The sequence below is a fragment of the Hyla sarda genome, unplaced genomic scaffold (genome assembly GCF_029499605.1).
Source record: "Hyla sarda isolate aHylSar1 unplaced genomic scaffold, aHylSar1.hap1 scaffold_527, whole genome shotgun sequence".
NCBI classification, from domain to species: domain Eukaryota; kingdom Metazoa; phylum Chordata; class Amphibia; order Anura; family Hylidae; genus Hyla; species Hyla sarda.
In genome coordinates this window covers 90,268-116,774 of record NW_026610538.1, presented here as the reverse complement: position 1 = coordinate 116,774, position 26,507 = coordinate 90,268, and the positions used below count along the sequence as shown (strand labels likewise).

Here is a 26,507-nt window from a genome sequence, read left to right as displayed (position 1 = left end):
CCGCTAAACGCCTACAAAAAACCCGCCCCATGGGCATAATGCGGCACGCAAAATTGAGGCGGCCTAACAACGACTGCAAGTCCCTCAACTTAATCTTCCGAGTCAGCAACGCCCCTTCAATCGCCCCCCTCAAATCCTGAAGCTTGTCATCCGGCAACCTACACTCAAAAGCCACCGTGTCAATGACAATGCCCAGGAATTTTAACGCTGTGGATGGCCCCTCCGTCTTGTCGGGTGCCAAAGGCACCCCGAAGCAGGCCGCCACCCTCTCCATCGTTTGCAGCAGAATCGCGCAAGTCGCCCTACCAGCCTGACCCACGAATAAGAAATCGTCGAGGTAATGCAGCACCGAAGGCACCTGAGCCTCCGATCGCACTACCCATTCTAAAAACGTGCTAAAAAACTCAAAAAACGAACAAGAAATAGAACAGCCCATAGGAAGGCAACGATCCACAAAAAACTGTCCCTCCCAACAACACCCCAACAACTCAAAACTGTCCGGATGGACCGGAAGGAGCCGAAATGCAGCCTCAATATCCGTTTTTGCCAACAGCGCGCCCCTGCCGTACCGCCTCACCCACTCAACCGCCGCATCGAAAGACGTGTATGACACCGCGCACAGCGCCGGGTCGATACCGTCATTTACCGACTCCCCTTCAGGAAAGGAGAGGTGGTGAATGAGCCGAAACTTGTTCGGCTCCTTCTTGGGAACCACCCCCAGCGGAGAAATCCTCAAGGTCGGCAGCGGCGGGGCCGCAAACGGCCCCACCATCCTACCCAGCTCCACTTCCTTAAACAACTTGGCCGACACCACGTCCGGATGACCCAATGCCGACGTCAAGTTGCGCACCACCCCCAAGTCCCTAACCGGCGAACACGGAATACGAAAACCCTCCGAAAACCCCTTCTTCAACAACTCCGCCACCCGCCTATTTGGGTACGCCTCTAGAAAAGGAAGCATCCTTTCCACCCTCACCGGCGTGACCCCCTTTTGCTTCAACATCTCCGCCCTTACCCTTCCCTTTTCGAAAACACCGCGACAGACCATGGGCACCTCCGCAACCGGAGCACTCATGACGGAATCTGCATGTCTCCCCAAACTTGCACTGGCCCTCATTAAATTGCCAGCAACACCCTTTTGCCGCACCGGCCGGCCGACCAGACCCAGCTCCAGCCCCGCCGGCCCCCTCCCGAAAGGACTGCTGTCCCCCTGGAGCGCGAGGCGCCGCCATTAGTTTCATCCACAAGCTGATATCCTTGTGGTCCCACCGCAGAGAGGGGCGCACCGCCTTGCGCTGCCGAAACTGCTCGTCATATCGCAGCCAAGCGGTGCCCCCATATGTCCTATAGGCTTCCCCAACCGAATCGAGATAGCAAAAAAGGCCGGAACAATTATCCGGCGCTTTCTCGCCAATAACGCTCGCCAAGATGGCAAACGCCTGTAACCAATTATTAAACGTCCGAGGTATCAGCCGATACCGTCGGCGTTCCTCCTCCTCCTTCTTTGACTCGTCAGGTTTAACCCTATCCAGGTTGAACTTCTCCAATGGGAGCAGCGAAAAAATTTCAACATACTCCCCTTTCCAGATCCGCTCCCGAACCTCCGCCTTCAAATGCGCACCCAGGGGCCCCTCAAAACAGACATAGACTTCTCCTTTTGCCGAATCCGCCAGACGCACTTCATCCACAACTTTATCCCCCGCCTTCCCAGCCGCCGCACCAGGGACCGTCTGCCCACCGTCCCCACTCCCAACCGTGACCGACGTGGACCCCCCTTCGGCCACCCCGGCACCGCCGTTCGCCCATACCGCCGCCGGCGACCCCACTCCCGGAGCAGCCCTGTCATGCAACAGATCCCGGACATCCCGCAGTAAAGAAGACAAACCCTCCCACAAACCCCCCCCAACCCCAGACCCCAAAGCAGTGTACCACTCACCCAACCTCTCTGGGGCGGACAGCCCAGCGGTCGCCACTCCTCCTTGGCCTCGACGCGTCGCGCCTCCTCCGGATCTCACCCCAGTCAGTTCTTGACCCGTCGCACCGCCTCCCCGGGCGGCCGCTGGCGGCACCACCACACTGGCCACCGCAGGTCGCAGGTCATCGCTTTCATCCCCGGCGACATCCTCTGCAGCTGAGACGGGAGAGGCTCCGCCTCCATCCCTCTCGTCTCCGGATACCTCCTCGCTAGTGCATGTAGCCCCGGGGGCGGAGCTAGCCACACGCTCCCCCCGCGCCTCCCGACCAGAAGCCAGACGCCGTCTTGGAGACGGATCCTGCCGGCGCCTCGTCCCTTCAGGCGCCGCAGTGTGTCCCGAGGACCGTCCGCAGGCCCTCCAGACCCCTTCAGCTTCCAGCTCCGCGCCCCGCCGGGCCGCTGGCGATACCCTCCCGTCCACTTCCGACCGCCGGGCCCTCCCAGTGCACGGAGCCTCCGCACTGGGACCAGCCGTCAGTAGCTCTGCCTCTCCCCTCCTGCTGCGTCTTCTTGCAGAGCGCCCCTGCTCTGCACGCGCCGGCACCACCACTCCCCTCCCCAGCACGAGATTCCTCCCGGCAGACTCACCGCACTCAGATGTGGGAGCAGCAGCAGGCCTCACCGGAGGGTCCCTGGCGGGGCTCTCTTGCCGGCGCCGGGAGCGTGGGATCGCATCTGGGCTCACTCTGGACGGCGCCCTGGACCTCCTCCCGCACGTCCGCGGAGGCGCTGCGATCGCAGCCGACGTCCCGGCCGCATCGCCGTGGAGCTGCTGATCCAGCCATCCTGTACCTCTCCTCCGGAGCTCCTCTCTCACCCGCCGGATCGCCGCTTCCAAGTCCGCCATCTATAACGCTGGTCCCGTAGCCTGCAGCAGCTCCAACTTCCTTCCACGCTTCTTCTTGAGGTAAAGAGGGGCCCTTCCGGTTCCGGCCTTCTTTTAACCCCTCCGACCTCTTCCTTAACTCCCCCTCCTCTATGCCCCCTCCTTCCCCTGACCTGCCTTTGACCCCTATCTTATTTCCCGCTGCGCTGCCCCCTGTCATGTGCCCCCTCCTCTCCTACTTCGCTTCCGATACGGGGCCTTTCTATATATTCCTATACACTGATATACATTCATATACACTCCTATATATTCCTATACACTCCTATACACTCCTATATATTCCTAAACACTCCTATATATTTCTATACATGCCTATATATTCCTATACACTGATATACATTCCTATACACTCCTATATATTCCTATACACTCCTAGATATTCCTATACACTCCTATATATTCCTATACACTCCTATATATTCCTATACACTCCTATATATTTCTATACATGCCTATATATTCCTATACACTGATATACATTCCTATACACTCCTATATATTCCCATATATGCCTATACACTCCTAGATATTCCTATACACTCCTAGATATTCCTATACACACCTATATATTTCTATACACTCCTATATATTCCCATATATGCCTATACACTCCTAGATATTCCTATACACTCCTAGATATTCCTATACACTCCTATATATTCCTATACACACCTATATCTTCCTATACACTCCTATATATTCCTATACATGCATATACACTCTGATATACTCCTATACACTCCTATATATTCCTATACACTCCTATATATTCCTATACGCTCCTATATCTTACTATACACTCCTATATATTCCTATACTCTCCTATATATTCCTATACACTCCTATATATTCCTATACATGCCTATACACTCCAATATATTCCTATACACACCTATATATTCCTATACACTCCTATATATTCCTATACATTCCTATATATTCCTATACACTTCTATATATGCATATACACTTCTAGATATTCCTATACACTCCTATATATTCCTATACACTTCTATATATGCCTATACACTCCTAGATATTTCTATACACTTCCATATATTCCTATACACTCCTATACATCCCTATACACACCTATATATTCCTATACACACACCTATATTTTCCTATATACTCATATATTCCTATACACTCCTATATATTCCCATACACTCCTATATATTCCTATACACTTCTATATATTTCCATACAATCCTATATATTCCTATACACTTCTATATATCCCTATACACTCCTATATATTCCTATACACACCTATATATTCCTATACATTCCTATATATTCCTATACACACCTATATTTTCCTATATACTCCTATACATTCCTATACACTTCTATATATTCCTATACACTCCTATATATTCCTATACACACCTATATACCCCTATACACATAACTATATTTTCCTATATACTCCTATACATTCCTATACACTCCTATATATTCCTATACACTCCTATACATTCATATACATGCCTATATACTCCTATATATTCCTATACACTTCTATATATTCCTATACACTCCTATATATTTCTATACATTCCTATACACTCCTATATATTCCTATATATTCCTATACACTCGTATATATTCCTATACATTCCTATACACTCCTATATATTCCTATACACTCCTATATATTCCTATACACTTCTATATATTCCTATACACTCCTATATATCCCTATACACTCCTATATATTCCTATACACTTCTATATCTTCCTATACACTCCTATATATTCCTCTACACTTCTATATATTCCTATACACTCCTATATATCCCTATACACTCCTATATATTCCTATACACTTCTATATATTCCTATACACTTCTATATATTCCTATATATTCCTATACACACCTATATATTCCTATATATTCCTATACACTCTTATATATTCCTATACATTCCTATATATCCCTATACACTCCTATATATTCCTATACGCTCCTATATATTCGTATACACTCCTATATCTTCGTATGCACTCCGATATATCCCTATACATTCCTATACACTCCTATATATTCCTATACATTCCTATACACTCCTATATATCCCTATACATTCCTATACACTCCTATATATTCCTATACATTCCTATACACTCCTATATATTCCTATACACTTCTTTATATTCCTTTACACTTCTATATATCCCTATGCACTTCTATATACTTCTATATATTCCTATACGCTCCTATATATTCCTATACACTCCTATATATCCCTATACACTTCTATATATTCCTATACACTCCTATATATTCCTATATATTCCTATACAATCCTAGATATTTTTATACACTCCTAGATATTCCTATACACTCCTTTATATTCCTATACACTCCTATATATTCATATATACTTCTATATATTCCTATACACTCCTATACATTCCTATACACTTCTATATATTCCTATACACGCCTATATATTCCTATACACTCCTATATATTCCTATACACTCATATATATTCCTTTACACTGATATACATTACTATACACTCCTATATATTCCAATATATGCCTATACACTCCTATATATTCCTATACACTCCTATATATTCCTATACACTCCTATATATTCCTATACACTCCTATATATTCCTATACACTCCTATATATTCCTATACACTCCTATATATTCCCATAAACTCCTATATATTCCTATACACTCCTATATATTCCTATACACTCCTAGATATTCCTATACACTGCTATATATTCCTATACACTCCTATATATTCCTATACATTCCTATACACTCCTAGATATTCCTATACACTCCTATATATTCCTATACACTCCTATATATTTCTATACACTTCTATATATTCCTATAGACTCTTATATATTCCCATACACTCCTTTATATTCCTATACATGCCTATACACTCCTAGATATTCCTATACACTACTATATATTCCTATACACTCCTATATATTTCTATACATGCCTATATATTCCTGTACACTTATATACATTCCTATACACTCCTATATATTCCTATACACTCCTATATATTCCTATACACTCCAATATATTCCCATACACTCCTATATATTCCTATACATGCCTATACACTCCTACATATTCCTATACACTCCTATATATTCCTATACACACCTTTATATTCCTATACACTTCTATATATTCCTATAGACTCTTATATATTCCTATACACTCCTATATATTCCTATACACTTCTATATATTCCTATACACTCCTATATATTCCTATACACTTCTGAATATACCTATACACTCCTATATATTCCTATACACTTCTGTATATTCCTATACACTCCTATATATTCCAATATATGCCTATACACTCCTATATATTCCTATACACTCCTATATATTCCTATACACTCCTATATATTCCCATACACTCCTATATATTCCTATACATGCCAATACACTCCTAGATATTCCTATACACTCCTATATATTCCTATACACTCCTATATATTTCTATACATGCCTATATATTCCTATACACTGATATACATTCCTATACACTCCTATATATTCCTATACACTCCTATATATTCCTATACACTCCTATATATTCCTATACACTCCAATATATTCCCATACACTCCTATATATTCCTATACATGCCTATACACTCCTACATATTCCTATACACTCCTATATATTCCTATACACTCCTATATATTCCTATACACTCCTATATATTCCTATACACTCCTATATATTCCCATAAACTCCTATATATTCCTATACACTCCTATATATTCCTATACACTCCTAGATATTCCTATACACTGCTATATATTCCTATACACTCCTATATATTCCTATACATTCCTATACACTCCTAGATATTCCTACACACTCCTATATATTCCTATACACTCCTATATATTTCTATACACTTCTATATATTCCTATAGACTCTTATATATTCCCATACACTCCTTTATATTCCTATACATGCCTATACACTCCTAGATATTCCTATACACTACTATATATTCCTATACACTCCTATATATTTCTATACATGCCTATATATTCCTGTACACTTATATACATTCCTATACACTCCTATATATTCCTATACACTCCTATATATTCCTATACACTCCAATATATTCCCATACACTCCTATATATTCCTATACATGCCTATACACTCCTACATATTCCTATACACTCCTATATATTCCTATACACACCTTTATATTCCTATACACTTCTATATATTCCTATAGACTCTTATATATTCCTATACACTCCTATATATTCCTATACACTTCTATATATTCCTATACACTCCTATATATTCCTATACACTTCTGAATATACCTATACACTCCTATATATTCCTATACACTTCTGTATATTCCTATACACTCCTATATATTCCAATATATGCCTATACACTCCTATATATTCCTATACACTCCTATATATTCCTATACACTCCTATATATTCCCATACACTCCTATATATTCCTATACATGCCTATACACTCCTAGATATTCCTATACACTCCTATATATTCCTATACACTCCTATATATTTCTATACATGCCTATATATTCCTATACACTGATATACATTCCTATACACTCCTATATATTCCTATACACTCCTATATATTCCTATACACTCCTATATATTCCTATACACTCCAATATATTCCCATACACTCCTATATATTCCTATACATGCCTATACACTCCTACATATTCCTATACACTCCTATATATTCCTATACACACCTTTATATTCCTATACACTTCTATATATTCCTATAGACTCTTATATATTCCTATACACTCCTATATATTCCTATACACTTCTATATATTCCTATACACTTCTATATATTCCTATACACTCCTATATATTCCTATACACTCCTATATATCCCTATACACTCCTATATATTCCTATACACTCCTGTGTATTCCTATACATGCCTATATATTCCTATACACTTCTATATATGCCTAGATATTCCTATACACTCCTATATATTCCTATACACACACCTATATATTCCTATACACTCCTATATATTCCTATACACTCCTATATATTCCTATACATTCCTATATATTCCTATACACTGATATACATTCCTATACACTCCTATATATTCCAATATATGCCTATACACTCCTAGATATTCCTATACACTCCTCTATATTCCTATACACTCCTATATATTCCTATACACTCATATATATTCCTTTACACTGATATACATTCCTATACACTCCTATATATTCCAATATATGCCTATACACTCCTATATATTCCTATACACTCCTATATATTCCTATACACTCCTATATATTCCTATACACTCCTATACACTCCTATATATTCCCATACACTCCTATATATTCCTATACATGCCTATACACTCCTAGATATTCCTATACACTCCTATATATTCCAATATATGCCTATACACTCCTATATATTCCTATACACTCCTATATATTCCTTTACACTCCTCTATATCCCTATACACTCCTATATATTCCTATACACTCCTGTGTATTCCTATACATGCCTATATATTCCTATACACTTCTATATATGCCTAGATATTCCTATACACTCCTATATATTCCTATACACACACCTATATATTCCTATACACTCCTATATATTCCTACACACTCCTATATATTCCTATACACTCCTATATATTCCTATACATTCCTATATATTCCTATACACTGATATACATTCCTATACACTCCTATATATTCCAATATATGCCTATACACTCCTAGATATTCCTATACACTCCTCTATATTCCTATACACTCCTATATATTCCTATACACTCATATATATTCCTTTACACTCATATACATTCCTATACACTCCTATATATTCCAATATATGCCTATACACTCCTATATATTCCTATACACTCCTATATATTCCTATACACTCCTATATATTCCTATACACTCCTATACACTCCTATATATTCCCATACACTCCTATATATTCCTATACATGCCTATACACTCCTAGATATTCCTATACACTCCTATATATTCCAATATATGCCTATACACTCCTATATATTCCTATACACTCCTATATATTCCTATACACTCCTATATATTCCCATACACTCCTATATATTCCTATACATGCCTATACACTCCTAGATATTCCTATACACTCCTATATATTCCTATACACTCCTATATATTTCTATACATGCCTATATATTCCTATACACTGATATACATTCCTATACACTCCTATATATTCCTATACACTCCTATATATTCCTATACACTCCTATATATGCATATACACTCCTATACACTCCTATACACTCCTATATATTCCTATACACTGATATACATTCCTATAGACTCCTATATATTCCCATATATGCCTATACACTCCTAGATATTCCTATACACACCTATATCTTCCTATACACTCCTATATATTCCTATACAAGCCTATACACTCCGATATACTCCTATACACTCCTATATATTCCTATACACTCCTATATATTCCTATACGCTCCTATATCTTCCTATAAACTCCTATATATTCCTATACTCTCCTATATATTCTTATACACTCCTATATATTCCTATACATGCCTATACACTCCTATATATTCCTATACACACCTATATATTCCTATACATTCCTATATTCTCCTATACACTCCTATACATTCCTATACACTCCTAGATATTCCTATACACTTCTATATATTTCTATACACTTCTATATATTCCTATACACTTCTATATATGCCTATACACTCCTAGATATTCCTATACACTTCTATATATTCCTATACACACCTATATATCCCTATACACACACCTATATTTTCCTATATACTCCTATATATTCCTATACACTCCTATATATTCCCATACACTCCTATATATTCCTATGCACTTCTATATATTCCCATACACTCCTATATATTCCTATACACTTCTTTATATCCCTATACACACCTATATATTCCTATACACTCCTATATATTCCTATACACTCCTATATATTCCTGTACACACCTGTACATTCCTATACACACCTATATTTTCCTATATACTCCTATACATTCCTATACACTCCTATATATTCCTATTCACTCCTATATATTCCTATACACACCTATATATCCCTATACACACACCTATATTTTCCTATATACTCCTATTTATTCCTATACACTCCTATATATTCCCATACACTCCTATATATTCCTATACACTTCTATATATTCCCATACACTCCTATATATTCCTATACACTTCTATATATCCCTATACACACCTATATATTCCTGTACACTCCTATATATTCCTATACACTTCTATATATTCCTATACACTCCTATATATTCCTATACACTCCTATATATTCCTATACACACCTATACATTCCTATACACACCTATATTTTCCTATATACTCCTCTACATTCCTATACACTCCTATATATTCCTATACACGCCTATATATTCATATACACGCCTATATATTCATATACATGCCTATATACTCCTATACATTCCTATACACTCCTATATATTCCTATACACTCCTATATATTCCTATACATTCATATACATGCTTATATACTCCTATATATTCCTATACACTTCTGTATATTCCTATACACTCATATATATTCCTATACATTCCTATACACTCCTATATATTCCTATACATTCCTATACACTCCTATATATTCGTATAAATTCCTATACACTCCTATATATTCCTATACACTTCTATATCTTCCTATACACTCCTATACATTCCTATACACTCCTATATATTCCTATACACTCCTATATAACCCTATACACTCCTATATATTCCTATACACTTCAATATATTCCTATACACTTCTATATATTCCTATATATTCCTATACACACCTATATATTCCTATATATTTCTATACACTCGTATATATTCCTATACATTCCTATATATCCCTATACACTCCTATATATTCCTATACGCTCCTATATATTCGTATACACTCCTATATATTCGTATACACTCCTATATATTCCTATACATGCCTATACACTCCGTTATACTCCTATACACTCCTATATATTCTTACACTCCTATATATTTCTATACACTCCTATATATCCCTACACACTTCTATATATTCCTATACACTCCTATATATTCATATACACTCCAATATATTCCTATACACACCTATATCTTCCTATACACTCCTATATATTCCTATACACACCTATATCTTCCTATACACTCCTATATATTCCTATACACACCTATATCTTCCTATACACTCCTATATATTCCTATACACTCCGATATACTCCTATACACTCCTATATATTCCTATACACTCCTATATATTCCTATACACTTCTATATATTCCAATACACTGCTATACATTCCTATACACTTCTATATATTCCTATACACTCCTATATATCCCTATACACTCCTATATATTCCTATATACTCTTATATATTCCTATACACTCCTATACATTCCTCTAAACTCCTATATATTCTTATACACTCCTATATATTTCTATACACTCCTATATATCCCTACACACTTCAATATATTCCTATACACTCCTATATATTCCTATACACTTCTATATATTCCTATACATTCCTATATATTCCTATATATTCCTATACATTCCTATATATTCCTATACACTTCTATATATTCCTATACACTCCTATATATTCCTATACACTCCTGTATATCCCTATACACTCCTATATATTCCTATACACTTCTATATATTCCTATACATTCCTATACACTTCTATATATTCCTATACACGCCTAGATATTCCTATATATTCCTATACACTCCTATATATTCCTATACACTTCTATATATTCCTTTACACTCCTATATCTTCCTATACACTCCTATATATTCCTATACACTCCTATGTATTCCTATACGCTCCTATATATTCCTATACACTCCTATATATTCCTATACACTCCTATATATCCCTATACACTCCTATATATTCCTATATATTCCTATACACTCCTATGTATTCCTGTACACTCCTATACATTCCTCTAATCTCCTATATATTCTTATACACTTCTATATATTCCTATACACTCCTATATATTGATATACACTCCTATATATTCCTATACATTCCTATATACTCCTATATATTCCTATACACTCCTATATATTCCTATTAACTTCTATATATTCCTATACACTTCTTTATATTCCTATACGCTCCTATATATTCCTATACACTCCTATATATTCATATACACTCCTATATATCCCTACTCACTTCTATATAATCCTATACACTCCTATATACTCCTATACACTTCTATATATTCCTATACACTCCTATATATTCCTATACATTCCTACATATTCCTATACACTTCTATATATTCCTATACACTCCTATATATTCCTATACACTTCTATATATTCCTATACATTCCTATATATTCATATACACTCCTATATATTCCTATACACTCCTATATATACCTATACACTTCTATATATTCTTATACACTTCTATATATTCCTATACACTCCTATATATTGATATACACTCCTATATATTCCTATACATTCCTATATACTCCTATATATTCCTATACACTCCTATATATTCCTATTAACTTCTATATATTCCTATACACTTCTTTATATTCCTATACGCTCCTATATATTCCTATACACTCCTATATATTCATATACACTCCTATATATCCCTACTCACTTCTATATAATCCTATACACTCCTATATACTCCTATACACTTCTATATATTCCTATACACTCCTATATATTCCTATACATTCCTACATATTCCTATACACTTCTATATATTCCTATACACTCCTATATATTCCTATACACTTCTATATATTCCTATACATTCCTATATATTCCTATACACTCCTATATATTCCTATACACTCCTATATATTCCTATACACTTCTATATATTCCTATACACTTCTATATATTCCTATACACTCCTATATATTCCTATACATTCCTACATATTCCTATACACTTCTATATATTCCTATACACACCTATATCTTCCTATACACTCCTATATATTCCTATACACTCCGATATACTCCTATACACTCCTATATATTCCTATACACTCCTATATATTCCTATACATTCATATACATGCCTATATACTCCTATATATTCCTATAGACTCCTATATATTCCTATACATTCATATACATGCCTATATACTCCTATATATTCCTATACACTCCTATATATTCCTATATCTTCCTATACACTCCTCTATATTCCTATACATTCATATACATGCCTATATACTCCTATATATTCCTATAGACTCCTATATATTCCTATACACTTCTATATATCCCTATACACCCCTATATATTCCTATACACTCCTATATATTCCTATACATTCCTATACACTCCTATATATTCCTATACATTCCTATACACTCCTATATATTCCTATATATCCCTACACACTTCTATATATTCCTATACACTCCTATATATTCATATACACTCCTATATATTCCTATATACTCCTATATATTCCTATGCACTTCTGAATATACCTATGCACTCCTATATATTCCTATACACTTCTATATATTCCTATACACTCCTATATATCCCTATACACTCCTATATATTCCTATACACTTCTATATATTCCTATACATTCCTACATATTTCTATACACTTCTATATATTCCTATACACACCTATATCTTCCTATACACTCCTATATATTCCTATACACTCCGATATACTCCTATACACTCCTATATATTCCTATACACTCCTATATATTCCTATACGCTCCCATATATTCCTATACGCTCCTATATCTTCCTATACACTCCTATATATTCCTATACATTCATATACATGCCTATATACTCCTATATATTCCTATAGACTCCTATATATTCCTATACACTTCTATATATCCCTATACACTCCTATATATTCCTATACACTCCTATTTATTCCTATACACTCCTATATATTCCTATACATTCCTATACACTCCTATATATTCCTATACATTCCTATACACTCCTATATATTCCTATATATCCCTACACACTTCTATATATTCCTATACACTCCTATATATTCATATACACTCCTATATATTCCTATACACTCCTATATATTCCTATACACTTCTGAATATACCTATGCACTCCTATATATTCCTATACACTTCTATATATTCCTATACACTCCTATATATCCCTATACACTCCTATATATTCCGATACACTTCTATATATTCCTATACACTTCTATATATTCCTATACACTCGTATATATTCTTATACATTCCTATATATCCCTATACACTCCTATATATATTCCTATACGCTCCTATATATTCGTATACACTCCTATATATTCGTATACACTCCTATATATCCCTATACATTCCTATACACTCCTATATATTCCTATACATTCCTATACACTCCTATATATCCCTTTACATTCCTATACACTCTTATATATTCCTATACACACCTATACATTCCTATGCACTCCTATATATTCCTATACACTTCTTTATATTCCTATACACTTCTATATATCCCTATACACTTCTATATACTTCTATATATTCCTATGCGCTCCTATATATTCCTATACACTCCTATATATCCCTATACACTTCTATATATTCCTATACACTCCTATATATTCCTATATATTCATATATATTCATATACACTCCTATATATTCCTATACACTCCTAGATATTCCTATACACTCCTATATATTCCTATACACTCCTATATATTCCTATACACTCCTATATATTCATATATACTTCTATACATTCCTATACACTCCTAAACATTCCTATACACGCCTATATATTCCTATACACTCCAATATATTCCTATACACTCCTATATATTCCTATTCACTCCTATATATTCCTTTACACTCCTATACATTCCTATACACTCCTATACACTTCTATATATTCCTATACACTCCTATATATTCCTATACACTCCTATATATCCCTATACACTCCTATATATTCCTATACACTTCTATATATTCCTATACACTCCTATACATTCCTCTAAACTCCTATATATTTCTATACACTCCTATATATCCCTACACACTTCTATATATTCCTATACACTTCTATATATTCCTAAACACTCCTATATATTCCTATACACTCCTATATATCCCTATACATTCCTATACACTCCTATACACTTCTATATATTCCTATACACTCCTATATATTCCTATACACTTCTATATATTCCTATACATTCCTATATATTCCTATACATTCCTATATATTCCTATACACTTCTATATATTCCTATAAACTTCTATATATTCCTATACACTCCTATATATTCCTATACACTCCTGTATATCCCTATACACTCCTATATATTCCTATACACTTCTATATATTCCTATACACGCCTAGATATTCCTATACACTCCTATATATTCCTATACACTCCTATATATTCCTATACACTTCTATATATTTCTATACACTCCTATATCTTCCTATACACTCCTATATATTCCTATACACTCCTATAAATTCCTATACACTTCTATATATTACTATACACTTCTATATATTCCTATACACTCGTATATATTCCTATACATTCCTATATATCCCTATACACTCCTATATATATTCCTATACGCTCCTATATATTCGTATACACTCCTATATATTCGTATACACTCCTATATATCCCTATACATTCCTATACACTCCTATATATTCCTATACATTCCTATACACTCCTATATATCCCTATACATTCCTATACACTCTTATATATTCCTATACACACCTATACATTCCTATGCACTCCTATATATTCCTATACACTTCTTTATATTCCTATACACTTCTATATATCCCTATACACTTCTATATACTTCTATATATTCCTATGCGCTCCTATATATTCCTATACACTCCTATATATCCCTATACACTTCTATATATTCCTATACACTCCTATATATTCCTATATATTCATATATATTCATATACACTCCTATATATTCCTATACACTCCTAGATATTCCTATACACTCCTATATATTCCTATACACTCCTATATATTCCTATACACTCCTATATATTCATATATACTTCTATACATTCCTATACACTCCTAAACATTCCTATACACGCCTATATATTCCTATACACTCCAATATATTCCTATACACTCCTATATATTCCTATTCACTCCTATATATTCCTTTACACTCCTATACATTCCTATACACTCCTATACACTTCTATATATTCCTATACACTCCTATATATTCCTATACACTCCTATATATCCCTATACATTCCTATACACTCCTATACACTTCTATATATTCCTATACACTCCTATATATTCCTATACACTTCTATATATTCCTATACATTCCTATATATTCCTATACATTCCTATATATTCCTATACACTTCTATATATTCCTATAAACTTCTATATATTCCTATACACTCCTATATATTCCTATACACTCCTGTATATCCCTATACACTCCTATATATTCCTATACACTTCTATATATTCCTATACACGCCTAGATATTCCTATACACTCCTATATATTCCTATACACTCCGATATATTCCTATACACTTCTATATATTCCTATACACTCCTATATCTTCCTATTCACTCCTATATATTCCTATACACTCCTATAAATTCCTATACACTTCTATATATTCCTATACACTTCTATATATTCCTATACACTCGTATATATTCCTATACATTCCTATATATCCCTATACACTCCTATATATATTCCTATACGCTCCTATATATTCGTATACACTCCTATATATTCGTATACACTCCTATATATCCCTATACATTCCTATACACTCCTATATATTCCTATACATTCCTATACACTCCTATATATCCCTATACATTCCTATACACTCTTATATATTCCTATACACACCTATACATTCCTATGCACTCCTATATATTCCTATACACTTCTTTATATTCCTATACACTTCTATATATCCCTATACACTTCTATATACTTCTATATATTCCTATGCGCTCCTATATATTCCTATACACTCCTATATATCCCTATACACTTCTATATATTCCTATACACTCCTATATATTCCTATATATTCATATAAATTCATATACACTCCTATATATTCCTATACACTCCTAGATATTCCTATACACTCCTAGATATTCCTATACACTCCTATATATTCCTATACACTCCTATATATTCATATATACTTCTATACATTCCTATACACTCCTAAACATTCCTATACACGCCTATATATTCCTATACACTCCAATATATTCCTATACACTCCTATATATTCCTATTCACTCCTATATATTCCTTTACACTCCTATACATTCCTATACACTCCTATACACTTCTATATATTCCTATACACTCCTATATATTCCTATACACTCCTATATATCCCTATACACTCCTATATATTCCTATACACTTCTATATATTCCTATACACTCCTATACATTCCTCTAAACTCCTATATATTTCTATACACTCCTACATATCCCTAAACACTTCTATATATTCCTATACACTTCTATATATTCCTAAACACTCCTATATATTCCTATACACTCCTATATATCCCTATACATTCCTATACACTCCTATACACTTCTATATATTCCTATACACTCCTATATATTCCTATACACTTCTATATATTCCTATACATTCCTATATATTCCTATACATTCCTATATATTCCTATACACTTCTATATATTCCTATAAACTTCTATATATTCCTATACACTCCTATTTATTCCTATACACTCCTGTATATCCCTATACACTCCTATATATTCCTATACACTTCTATATATTCCTATACACGCCTAGATATTCCTATACACTCCTATATATTCCTATACACTCCTATATATTCCTATACACTTCTATATATTCCTATACACTCCTATATCTTCCTATACACTCCTATATATTCCTATACACTCCTATAAATTCCTATACACTTCTATATATTCCTATACACTCCTATATATTCCTATACACTCCTATATATTCCTATACACTTCTATATATTCCTATACACTCCTATATCTTCCTATACACTCCTATATATTCCTATACACTCCTATAAATTCTTATACACTTCTATATATTCCTATACACTCCTATATATTCCTATACACTCCTATACACTCCTATATATTCCTATACACTCCTATAAATTCTTATACACTTCTATATATTCCTATACACTCCTATATATTCCTATACACTCCTATAAATTCCTATACACTTCTATATATTTCTATACACTCCTATATATCCCTATACACTCCTATATATTCCTATACACTCCTATGTATTCCTATACACTCCTATACATTCCTCTAAACTCCTATATATTCTTATACACTTCTATATATTCCTATACACTCCTATATATTCATATACACTCCTATATATTCCTATACATTCCTATATACTCCTATATATTCCTATACACTCCTATATATTCCTATTAACTTCTATATATTCCTATACACTTCTATATATTCCTATACACTCCTATATATTCATATACACTCCTATGTATTCCTATACACTCTTATACATTCCTATACACTTCTATATATTCCTATACACTCCTATATATTCATATACACTCCTATATATCCCTACACACTTCTATATATTCCTACACACTCCTATATATCCCTATACATTCCTATACACTCCTATATACTCCTATACACTTCTATATATTCCTATACACTCCTATATATTCCTATACATTCCTATACATTCCGATACACTCCTATATATTCCTATACACTCCTATATACTCCTATACACTTCTATATATTCCTATACACTCCTATATATTCCTATACATTCCTATACATTCCGATACACTCCTATATATTCCTATACACTCCTAGATATTCCTATACACTCCTATATATTCCTATACACTCCTATATATTTCTATACATTCCTATACACTCCTATATATTCCTATACACTCCTGTATATTCCTATACACTCCTATATGTTCCTATACACTCCTATATATTCCTATACATTCCTATACACTTCTATATATTCCTATACACTCCTGTATATTCCTATACACTCCTATATATTCCTATACACTTCTATATATTCCTATACATTCCTATACACTTCTATATATTCCTATACACTTCTATATCTTCCTATACACTCCTATATCTTCCTATACACTCCTATGTATTCCTATACACTCCTATACATTCCTATACACTCCTATATATTACTATACATTCCTATACACTCCTATATATTCCTATACACTCCTATATATTCCTATATACTCCTATACATTCCTGTACACTCCTATATATTCCTATACACTCCTATATATTCCTATACACTCCTATATATTCCTATACACTCTTATATCTTCCTATACACTCCTATATCTTCCTATACACTCCTATGTATTCCTATACACTCCTATACATCCCTATACACTCCTGACTAGGGGATTTGCTACTTGCTCTGTGACCCCTGTACCACCCTGCCACCCCCATCAATAACCACATTACAACACTTATTTTTTGGTGGAAAAGGCCACAGCGGCCACATTTATTAAATAATAACCATAATAAAATAAATATATATACTTTAACTTTACAATAACACAGAAACAGTCGGGTAAACATTACCCATTAACATTATAACATTTACAAATCATAGTGCATAACAGTGTAAACAGTTTTCCATTTTCTACCCCAAAGGTAAGGGGACCTGAAGGCAACCTGAGTTATTCCCCGGGCTCCTACTTTGCCCTTGGCCGTGAATCAACGACCCAAGGACACCCCCTTCAGAGCCCCCGTTTTCCACCTCAACCGCTGAGGTGTCACCAGTGACTGGGGTACCGCCCCCAGCCCTACCACACCATTCTGTTCACACCTCACTCCAATTCTCCATCAAGTGCCTCCAGGTCCCCCTCCCCCACTACCTGCCGCCGTGACTAAACGCAACCTAACCACCCCACCTCGCTTAGGGCGGGCGGGCGGGCAACTTCCTTCCACGCTTCTTCTTGAGGTAAAGAGGGGCCCTTCCGGTTCCGGCCTTCTTTTAACCCCTCCGACCTCTTCCTTAACTCCCCCTCCTCTATGCCCCCTCCTTCCCCTGACCTGCCTTTGACCCCTATCTTATTTCCCGCTGCGCTGCCCCCTGTCATGTGCCCCCTCCTCTCCAACTTCGCTTCCGATACGGGGCCTTTCTTGACTAGGGGATTTGCTACTTGCTCTGTGACCCCTGTACCACCCTGCCACCCCCATCAATAACCACATTACAACACTTATTTTTTGGTGGAAAAGGCCACAGCGGCCACATTTATTAAATAATAACCATAATAAAATAAATATATATACTTTAACTTTACAATAACACAGAAACAGTCGGGTAAACATTACCCATTAACATTATAACATTTACAAATCATAGTGCATAACAGTGTAAACAGTTTTCCATTTTCTACCCCAAAGGTAAGGGGACCTGAAGGCAACCTGAGTTATTCCCCGGGCTCCTACTTTGCCCTTGGCCGTGAATCAACGACCCAAGGACACCCCCTTCAGAGCCCCCGTTTTCCACCTCAACCGCTGAGGTGTCACCAGTGACTGGGGTACCGCCCCCAGCCCTACCACACCATTCTGTTCACACCTCACTCCAATTCTCCATCAAGTGCCTCCAGGTCCCCCTCCCCCACTACCTGCCACGACGGCCTTGAGCGACTCCTCACTCACGGCCGGCCACCCACAACCCGACTGCTCTCACTACCACCTCCCTAATTTCCAGAACCCACAAATCCATCCCCAAGGGGTTCAGATGGACCCCGTCAGCGTCCATAAAATCCCAGGAAGGACTCTCCAACTCCCGGTGGCGCACTACCAGGCCCCCATTCCGCGCCATGAAACGACTCACCACCCGATTAACCTTGGCCCTCGCCTTATTCAGTCGGATGACCGAACGCGCCTCCCTCCACTTGAACCGCGCCACAATGTCCGACCAGACCACCACGATCCCGGGGAAGGACGACCAGATCCGCAGCATGTCCAATTTAATATCCCGCATCAAGGCTCTGGCCGTCCGACCCCCAAGATCATTGCCGCCTAGGTGGACTACCAACACGTTGGGGGGCCTGTCCAGCGCCGCGTGTGTCTGCAAGAGGGGGAGCAGTCCCGCCCACTGCAAACCCCCTTGACCAATCCACCGCACCTGAGCCTGTTCCCTGTCCAGACCCAACTGCCTCCCAGCCGGGCGAACATCAGCGCGCGAGGCCCCACGCCTCACGTACGAATGTCCCACGATCCAGACCAAGCACGGCTGACCCCCTGTAAGACATAAACATGAAAAAAAACAACCCATCACTATCCCAGCTTCTCCAGACAAAAACGGAAAACCCGCACAAATTGGAACCGGGACAAAAATTCCCCGTTCGCATGAACCAGCAGAGGGCCCCCCATCACCGTCCGAACCCCCAAGTACTCCCGAAAACAATGCACCGGACACATGCCCCCACCACCCAACTCCGCCAATCGCACAGCAAAACCCTTCCCCAGCTGGTCCGTTTTGGACCTGCGCACCTTACACACTAACACAGAACCGTCCAAGCAAACATCCCCAAACAACAAACCTCCCACCCGAACCTTACTAGGCGCGACCAACTCCGAAACCCGGAACGCCCCAAAAAACGCCAGCGAGAAAGCCAGCCGAAACAGCAACACCTCAAAACAGACGAACACACCGTCCCCAAGACCCCCCCTATATCCGCCAGCAGCTGGAAAGAAACGGGCCGCCGAGCATCACGCTGCACCACCCCTCTCCGAAAACCCCTGGCAGCCAAACGCACCCTAAACGATTTAGTGACATCAGACAACCCCTGACACCTAAACCAGAACCCCAGGGCCGCCATCCGGCGGCTCAACCCCGACGGGGACACTCCATCCCCAAACAACCTCCCAACGTAAAACAAAACTGCCACTTCCCAATCCCCATCACTCAAAACCCCCAACTCCGCCACCAAAAGCTCCCATTCCCGCCAACACTTACTATACCCCGCCCAGGTGCTATCACAGACCGACCGACGAATCAAGGCAAAGGCCGTTCTCAAACCACTTGCCATAACTCCTCCGGACAGGGGATCCCCTGCGACTCCGCCTCCGGCGCCAGCTCCCGAAACCTGTCCCACTGAAAACGAGAGAGAGAGTCAGCAATCTCATTACAGATCCCCGGGACATGCAAAGCCACAAACTGCGCGTTCAACAACAAACAGCTTAACACCAAACGCCTTAACAGCCTCACCACCGGAGGCGATCTCGCCGTTTGTGCGTTCACTGCCTGTACCACTCCCAGGTTGTCACACCGGAAACAGATTTTCCGATTGCGCAACTGCTCCCCCCAAATCTCCACCGCCACCACAATCGGAAAAAGTTCCAGCAGCGCCAAGTTGCGCACCAAACCGCCCTCCCGCCATGCCATCGGCCATTCCCCCGTGCACCACTGACCCTGGAAATAGGCGCCGAAGCCACAGCTACCCGACGCGTCCGTGAACAGTTCCATGTCCCAGTTGGACACTTGCCGTTCCATGATAATCGACCGCCCGTTATACCTGTCCAAGAATTCCCGCCAAATCCCCAAATCCGCCCGCAAATCCGCGGACAATCGCATAAAGTGATTCGGCCGTCGCACACCTGCCGTAGCACCCACCAAACGCCTACAAAAAACCCGCCCCATGGGCATAATGCGGCACGCAAAATTGAGGCGGCCTAACAACGACTGCAAGTCCCTCAACTTAATCTTCCGAGTCAGCAACGCCCCTTCAATCGCCCCCCTCAAATCCTGAAGCTTGTCCTCCGGCAACCTACACTCAAAAGCCACCGTGTCAATGACAATGCCCAGGAATTTTAACGCTGTGGATGGCCCCTCCGTCTTGTCGGGTGCCAAAGGCACCCCGAAGCAGGCCGCCACCCTCTCCATCGTTTGCAGCAGAATCGCGCAAGTCGCCCTACCAGCCTGACCCACGAATAAGAAATCGTCAAGGTAATGCAGCACCGAAGGCACCTGAGCCTCCGATCGCACTACCCATTCTAAAAACGTGCTAAAAAACTCAAAAAACGAACAAGAAATAGAACAGCCCATAGGAAGGCAACGATCCACAAAAAACTGTCCCTCCCAACAACACCCCAACAACTCAAAACTGTCCGGATGGACCGGAAGGAGCCGAAATGCAGCCTCAATATCCGTTTTTGCCAACAGCGCGCCCCTGCCGTACCGCCTCACCCACTCAACCGCCGCATCGAAAGACGTGTATGACACCGCGCACAGCGCCGGGTCGATACCGTCATTTACCGACTCCCCTTCAGGAAAGGAGAGGTGGTGAATGAGCCGAAACTTGTTCGGCTCCTTCTTGGGAACCACCCCCAGCGGAGAAATCCTCAAGGTCGGCAGCGGCGGGGCCGCAAACGGCCCCACCATCCTACCCAGCTCCACTTCCTTAAACAACTTGGCCGACACCACGTCCGGATGACCCAATGCCGACGTCAAGTTGCGCACCACCCCCAATTCCCTAACCGGCGAACACGGAATACGAAAACCCTCCGAAAACCCCTTCTTCAACAACTCCGCCACCCGCCTATTTGGGTACGCCTCTAGAAAAGGAAGCATCCTTTCCACCCTCACCGGCGTGACCCCCTTTTGCTTCAACATCTCCGCCCTTACCCTTCCCTTTTCGAAAACACCGCGACAGACCATGGGCACCTCCGCAACCGGAGCACTCATGACGGAATCTGCATGTCTCCCCAAACTTGCACTGGCCCTCATTAAATTGCCAGCAACACCCTTTTGCCGCACCGGCCGGCCGACCAGACCCAGCTCCAGCCCCGCCGGCCCCCTCCCGAAAGGACTGCTGTCCCCCTGGAGCGCGAGGCGCCGCCATTAGTTTCATCCACAAGCTGATATCCTTGTGGTCCCACCGCAGAGAGGGGCGCACCGCCTTGCGCTGCCGAAACTGCTCGTCATATCGCAGCCAAGCGGTGCCCCCATATGTCCTATAGGCTTCCCCAACCGAATCGAGATAGCAAAAAAGGCCGGAACAATTATCCGGCGCTTTCTCGCCAATAACGCTCGCCAAGATGGCAAACGCCTGTAACCAATTATTAAACGTCCGCGGTATCAGCCGATACCGTCGGCGTTCCTCCTCCTCCTTCTTTGACTCGTCAGGTTTAACCCTATCCAGGTTGAACTTCTCCAATGGGAGCAGCGAAAAAATTTCAACATACTCCCCTTTCCAGACCCGCTCCCGAACCTCCGCCTTCAAGTGCGCACCCAGGGGCCCCTCAAAACAGACATAGACTTCTCCTTTTGCCGAATCCGCCAGACGCACTTCATCCACAACTTTATCCCCCGCCTTCCCAGCCGCCGCACCAGGGACCGTCTGCCCACCGTCCCCACTCCCAACCGTGACCGACGTGGAACCCCCTTCGGCCACCCCGGCACCGCCGTTCGCCCATACCGCCGCCGGCGACCCCACTCCCGGAGCAGCCCTGTCATGCAACAGATCCCGGACATCCCGCAGCAAAGAAGACAAACCCTCCCACAAACCCCCCCCAACCCCAGACCCCAAAGCAGTGTTCCACTCACCCAACCTCTCTGGGGCGGACAGCCCAGCGGTCGCCACTCCTCCTTGGCCTCGACGCGTCGCGCCTCCTCCGGATCTCACCCCAGTCAGTTCTTGACCCGTCGCACCGCCTCCCCGGGCGGCCGCTGGCGGCACCACCACACTGGCCACCGCAGGTCGCAGGTCATCACTTTCATCCCCGGCGACATCCTCTGCAGCTGAGACGGGAGAGGCTCCGCCTCCATCCCTCTCGTCTCCGGATACCTCCTCGCTAGTGCATGCAGCCCCGGGGGCGGAGCTAGCCACACGCTCCCCCCGCGCCTCCCGACCAGAAGCCAGACGCCGTCTTGGAGACGGATCCTGCCGGCGCCTCGTCCCTTCAGGCGCCGCAGTGTGTCCCGAGGTCCGTCCGCAGGCCCTCCAGACCCCTTCAGCTTCCAGCTCCGCGCCCCGCCGGGCCGCAGGCGATACCCTCCCGTCCACTTCCGACCGCCGGGCCCTCCCAGTGCACGGAGCCTCCGCACTGGGACCAGCCGTCAGTAGCTCTGCCTCTCCCCTCCTGCTGCGTCTTCTTGCAGAGCGCCCCTGCTCTGCACGCGCCGGCACCACCACTCCCCTCCCCAGCACGAGATTCCTCCCGGCAGACTCACCGCACTCAGATGTGGGAGCAGCAGCAGGCCTCACCGGAGGGTCCCTGGCGGGGCTCTCTTGCCGGCGCCGGGAGCGTGGGATCGCATCTGGGCTCACTCTGGACGGCGCCCTGGACCTCCTCCCGCACGTCCGCGGAGGCGCTGCGATCGCAGCCGACGTCCCGGCCGCATCGCCGTGGAGCTGCTGATCCAGCCATCCTGTACCTCTCCTCCGGAGCTCCTCTCTCACCCGCCGGATCGCCGCTTCCAAGTCCGCCATCAATAACGCTGGTCCCGTAGCCTGCAGCAGCTCCAACTTCCTTCCACGCTTCTTCTTGAGGTAAAGAGGGGCCCTTCCGGTTCCGGCCTTCTTTTAACCCCTCCGACCTCTTCCTTAACTCCCCCTCCTCTATGCCCCCTCCTTCCCCTGACCTGCCTTTGACCCCTATCTTATTTCCCGCTGCGCTGCCCCCTGTCATGTGCCCCCTCCTCTCCAACTTCGCTTCCGATACGGGGCCTTTCTTATATATTACTATACATTCCTATACACTCCTATATATTCCTACACACTCCTATATATTCCTATATACTCCTATACATTCCTGTACACTCCTATATATTCCTATACACTCCTATATATTCCTATACACTCCTATATATTCCTATATACTCTTATGCATTCCTGTACACTCCTATATATCCCTATTCACTCCTATATATTCCTATACACTTCTATATATTCCTATACACTCCTATATATTCCTATACACTCCTATATATTCATATACACTCCTATATATTCCTATAAACTCCTATATATTCCCATACACTCCTATATATTCCTATATACTCCTATACATTCCTGTACACTCCTATATATTCCTATACACTCCTATATATTCCTATACACTCCTATATATTCCTATGTACTCCTATACATTCCTATACACTCATATATATCCCTATTCACTCCTATATATTCCTATACACTTCTATATACTTCTATATATTCCTATGCGCTCCTATATATTCCTATACACTCCTATATATCTCTATACACTTCTATATATTCCTATACACTCCTATATATTCCTATATATTCATATATATTCATATACACTCCTATATATTCCTATACACTCCTAGATATTCCTATACACTCCTATATATT

The 26,507-nt window shown here is 40.3% G+C and overlaps 1 protein-coding gene across 1 annotated transcript; it reads right to left on the bottom strand.

The window, feature by feature from the left end:
* Positions 1-786: 786 nt before the first annotated feature.
* Positions 787-24,447, bottom strand: LOC130338807 (uncharacterized). Its single transcript, XM_056554016.1, has 2 exons — positions 24,438-24,447; positions 787-1,839 (listed from the first exon to the last, which is right to left on the bottom strand). Coding segments are annotated over exons 1-2 (912 nt in total). The 5' UTR covers positions 24,440-24,447; the 3' UTR covers positions 787-929.
* Positions 24,448-26,507: the final 2,060 nt, after the last annotated feature.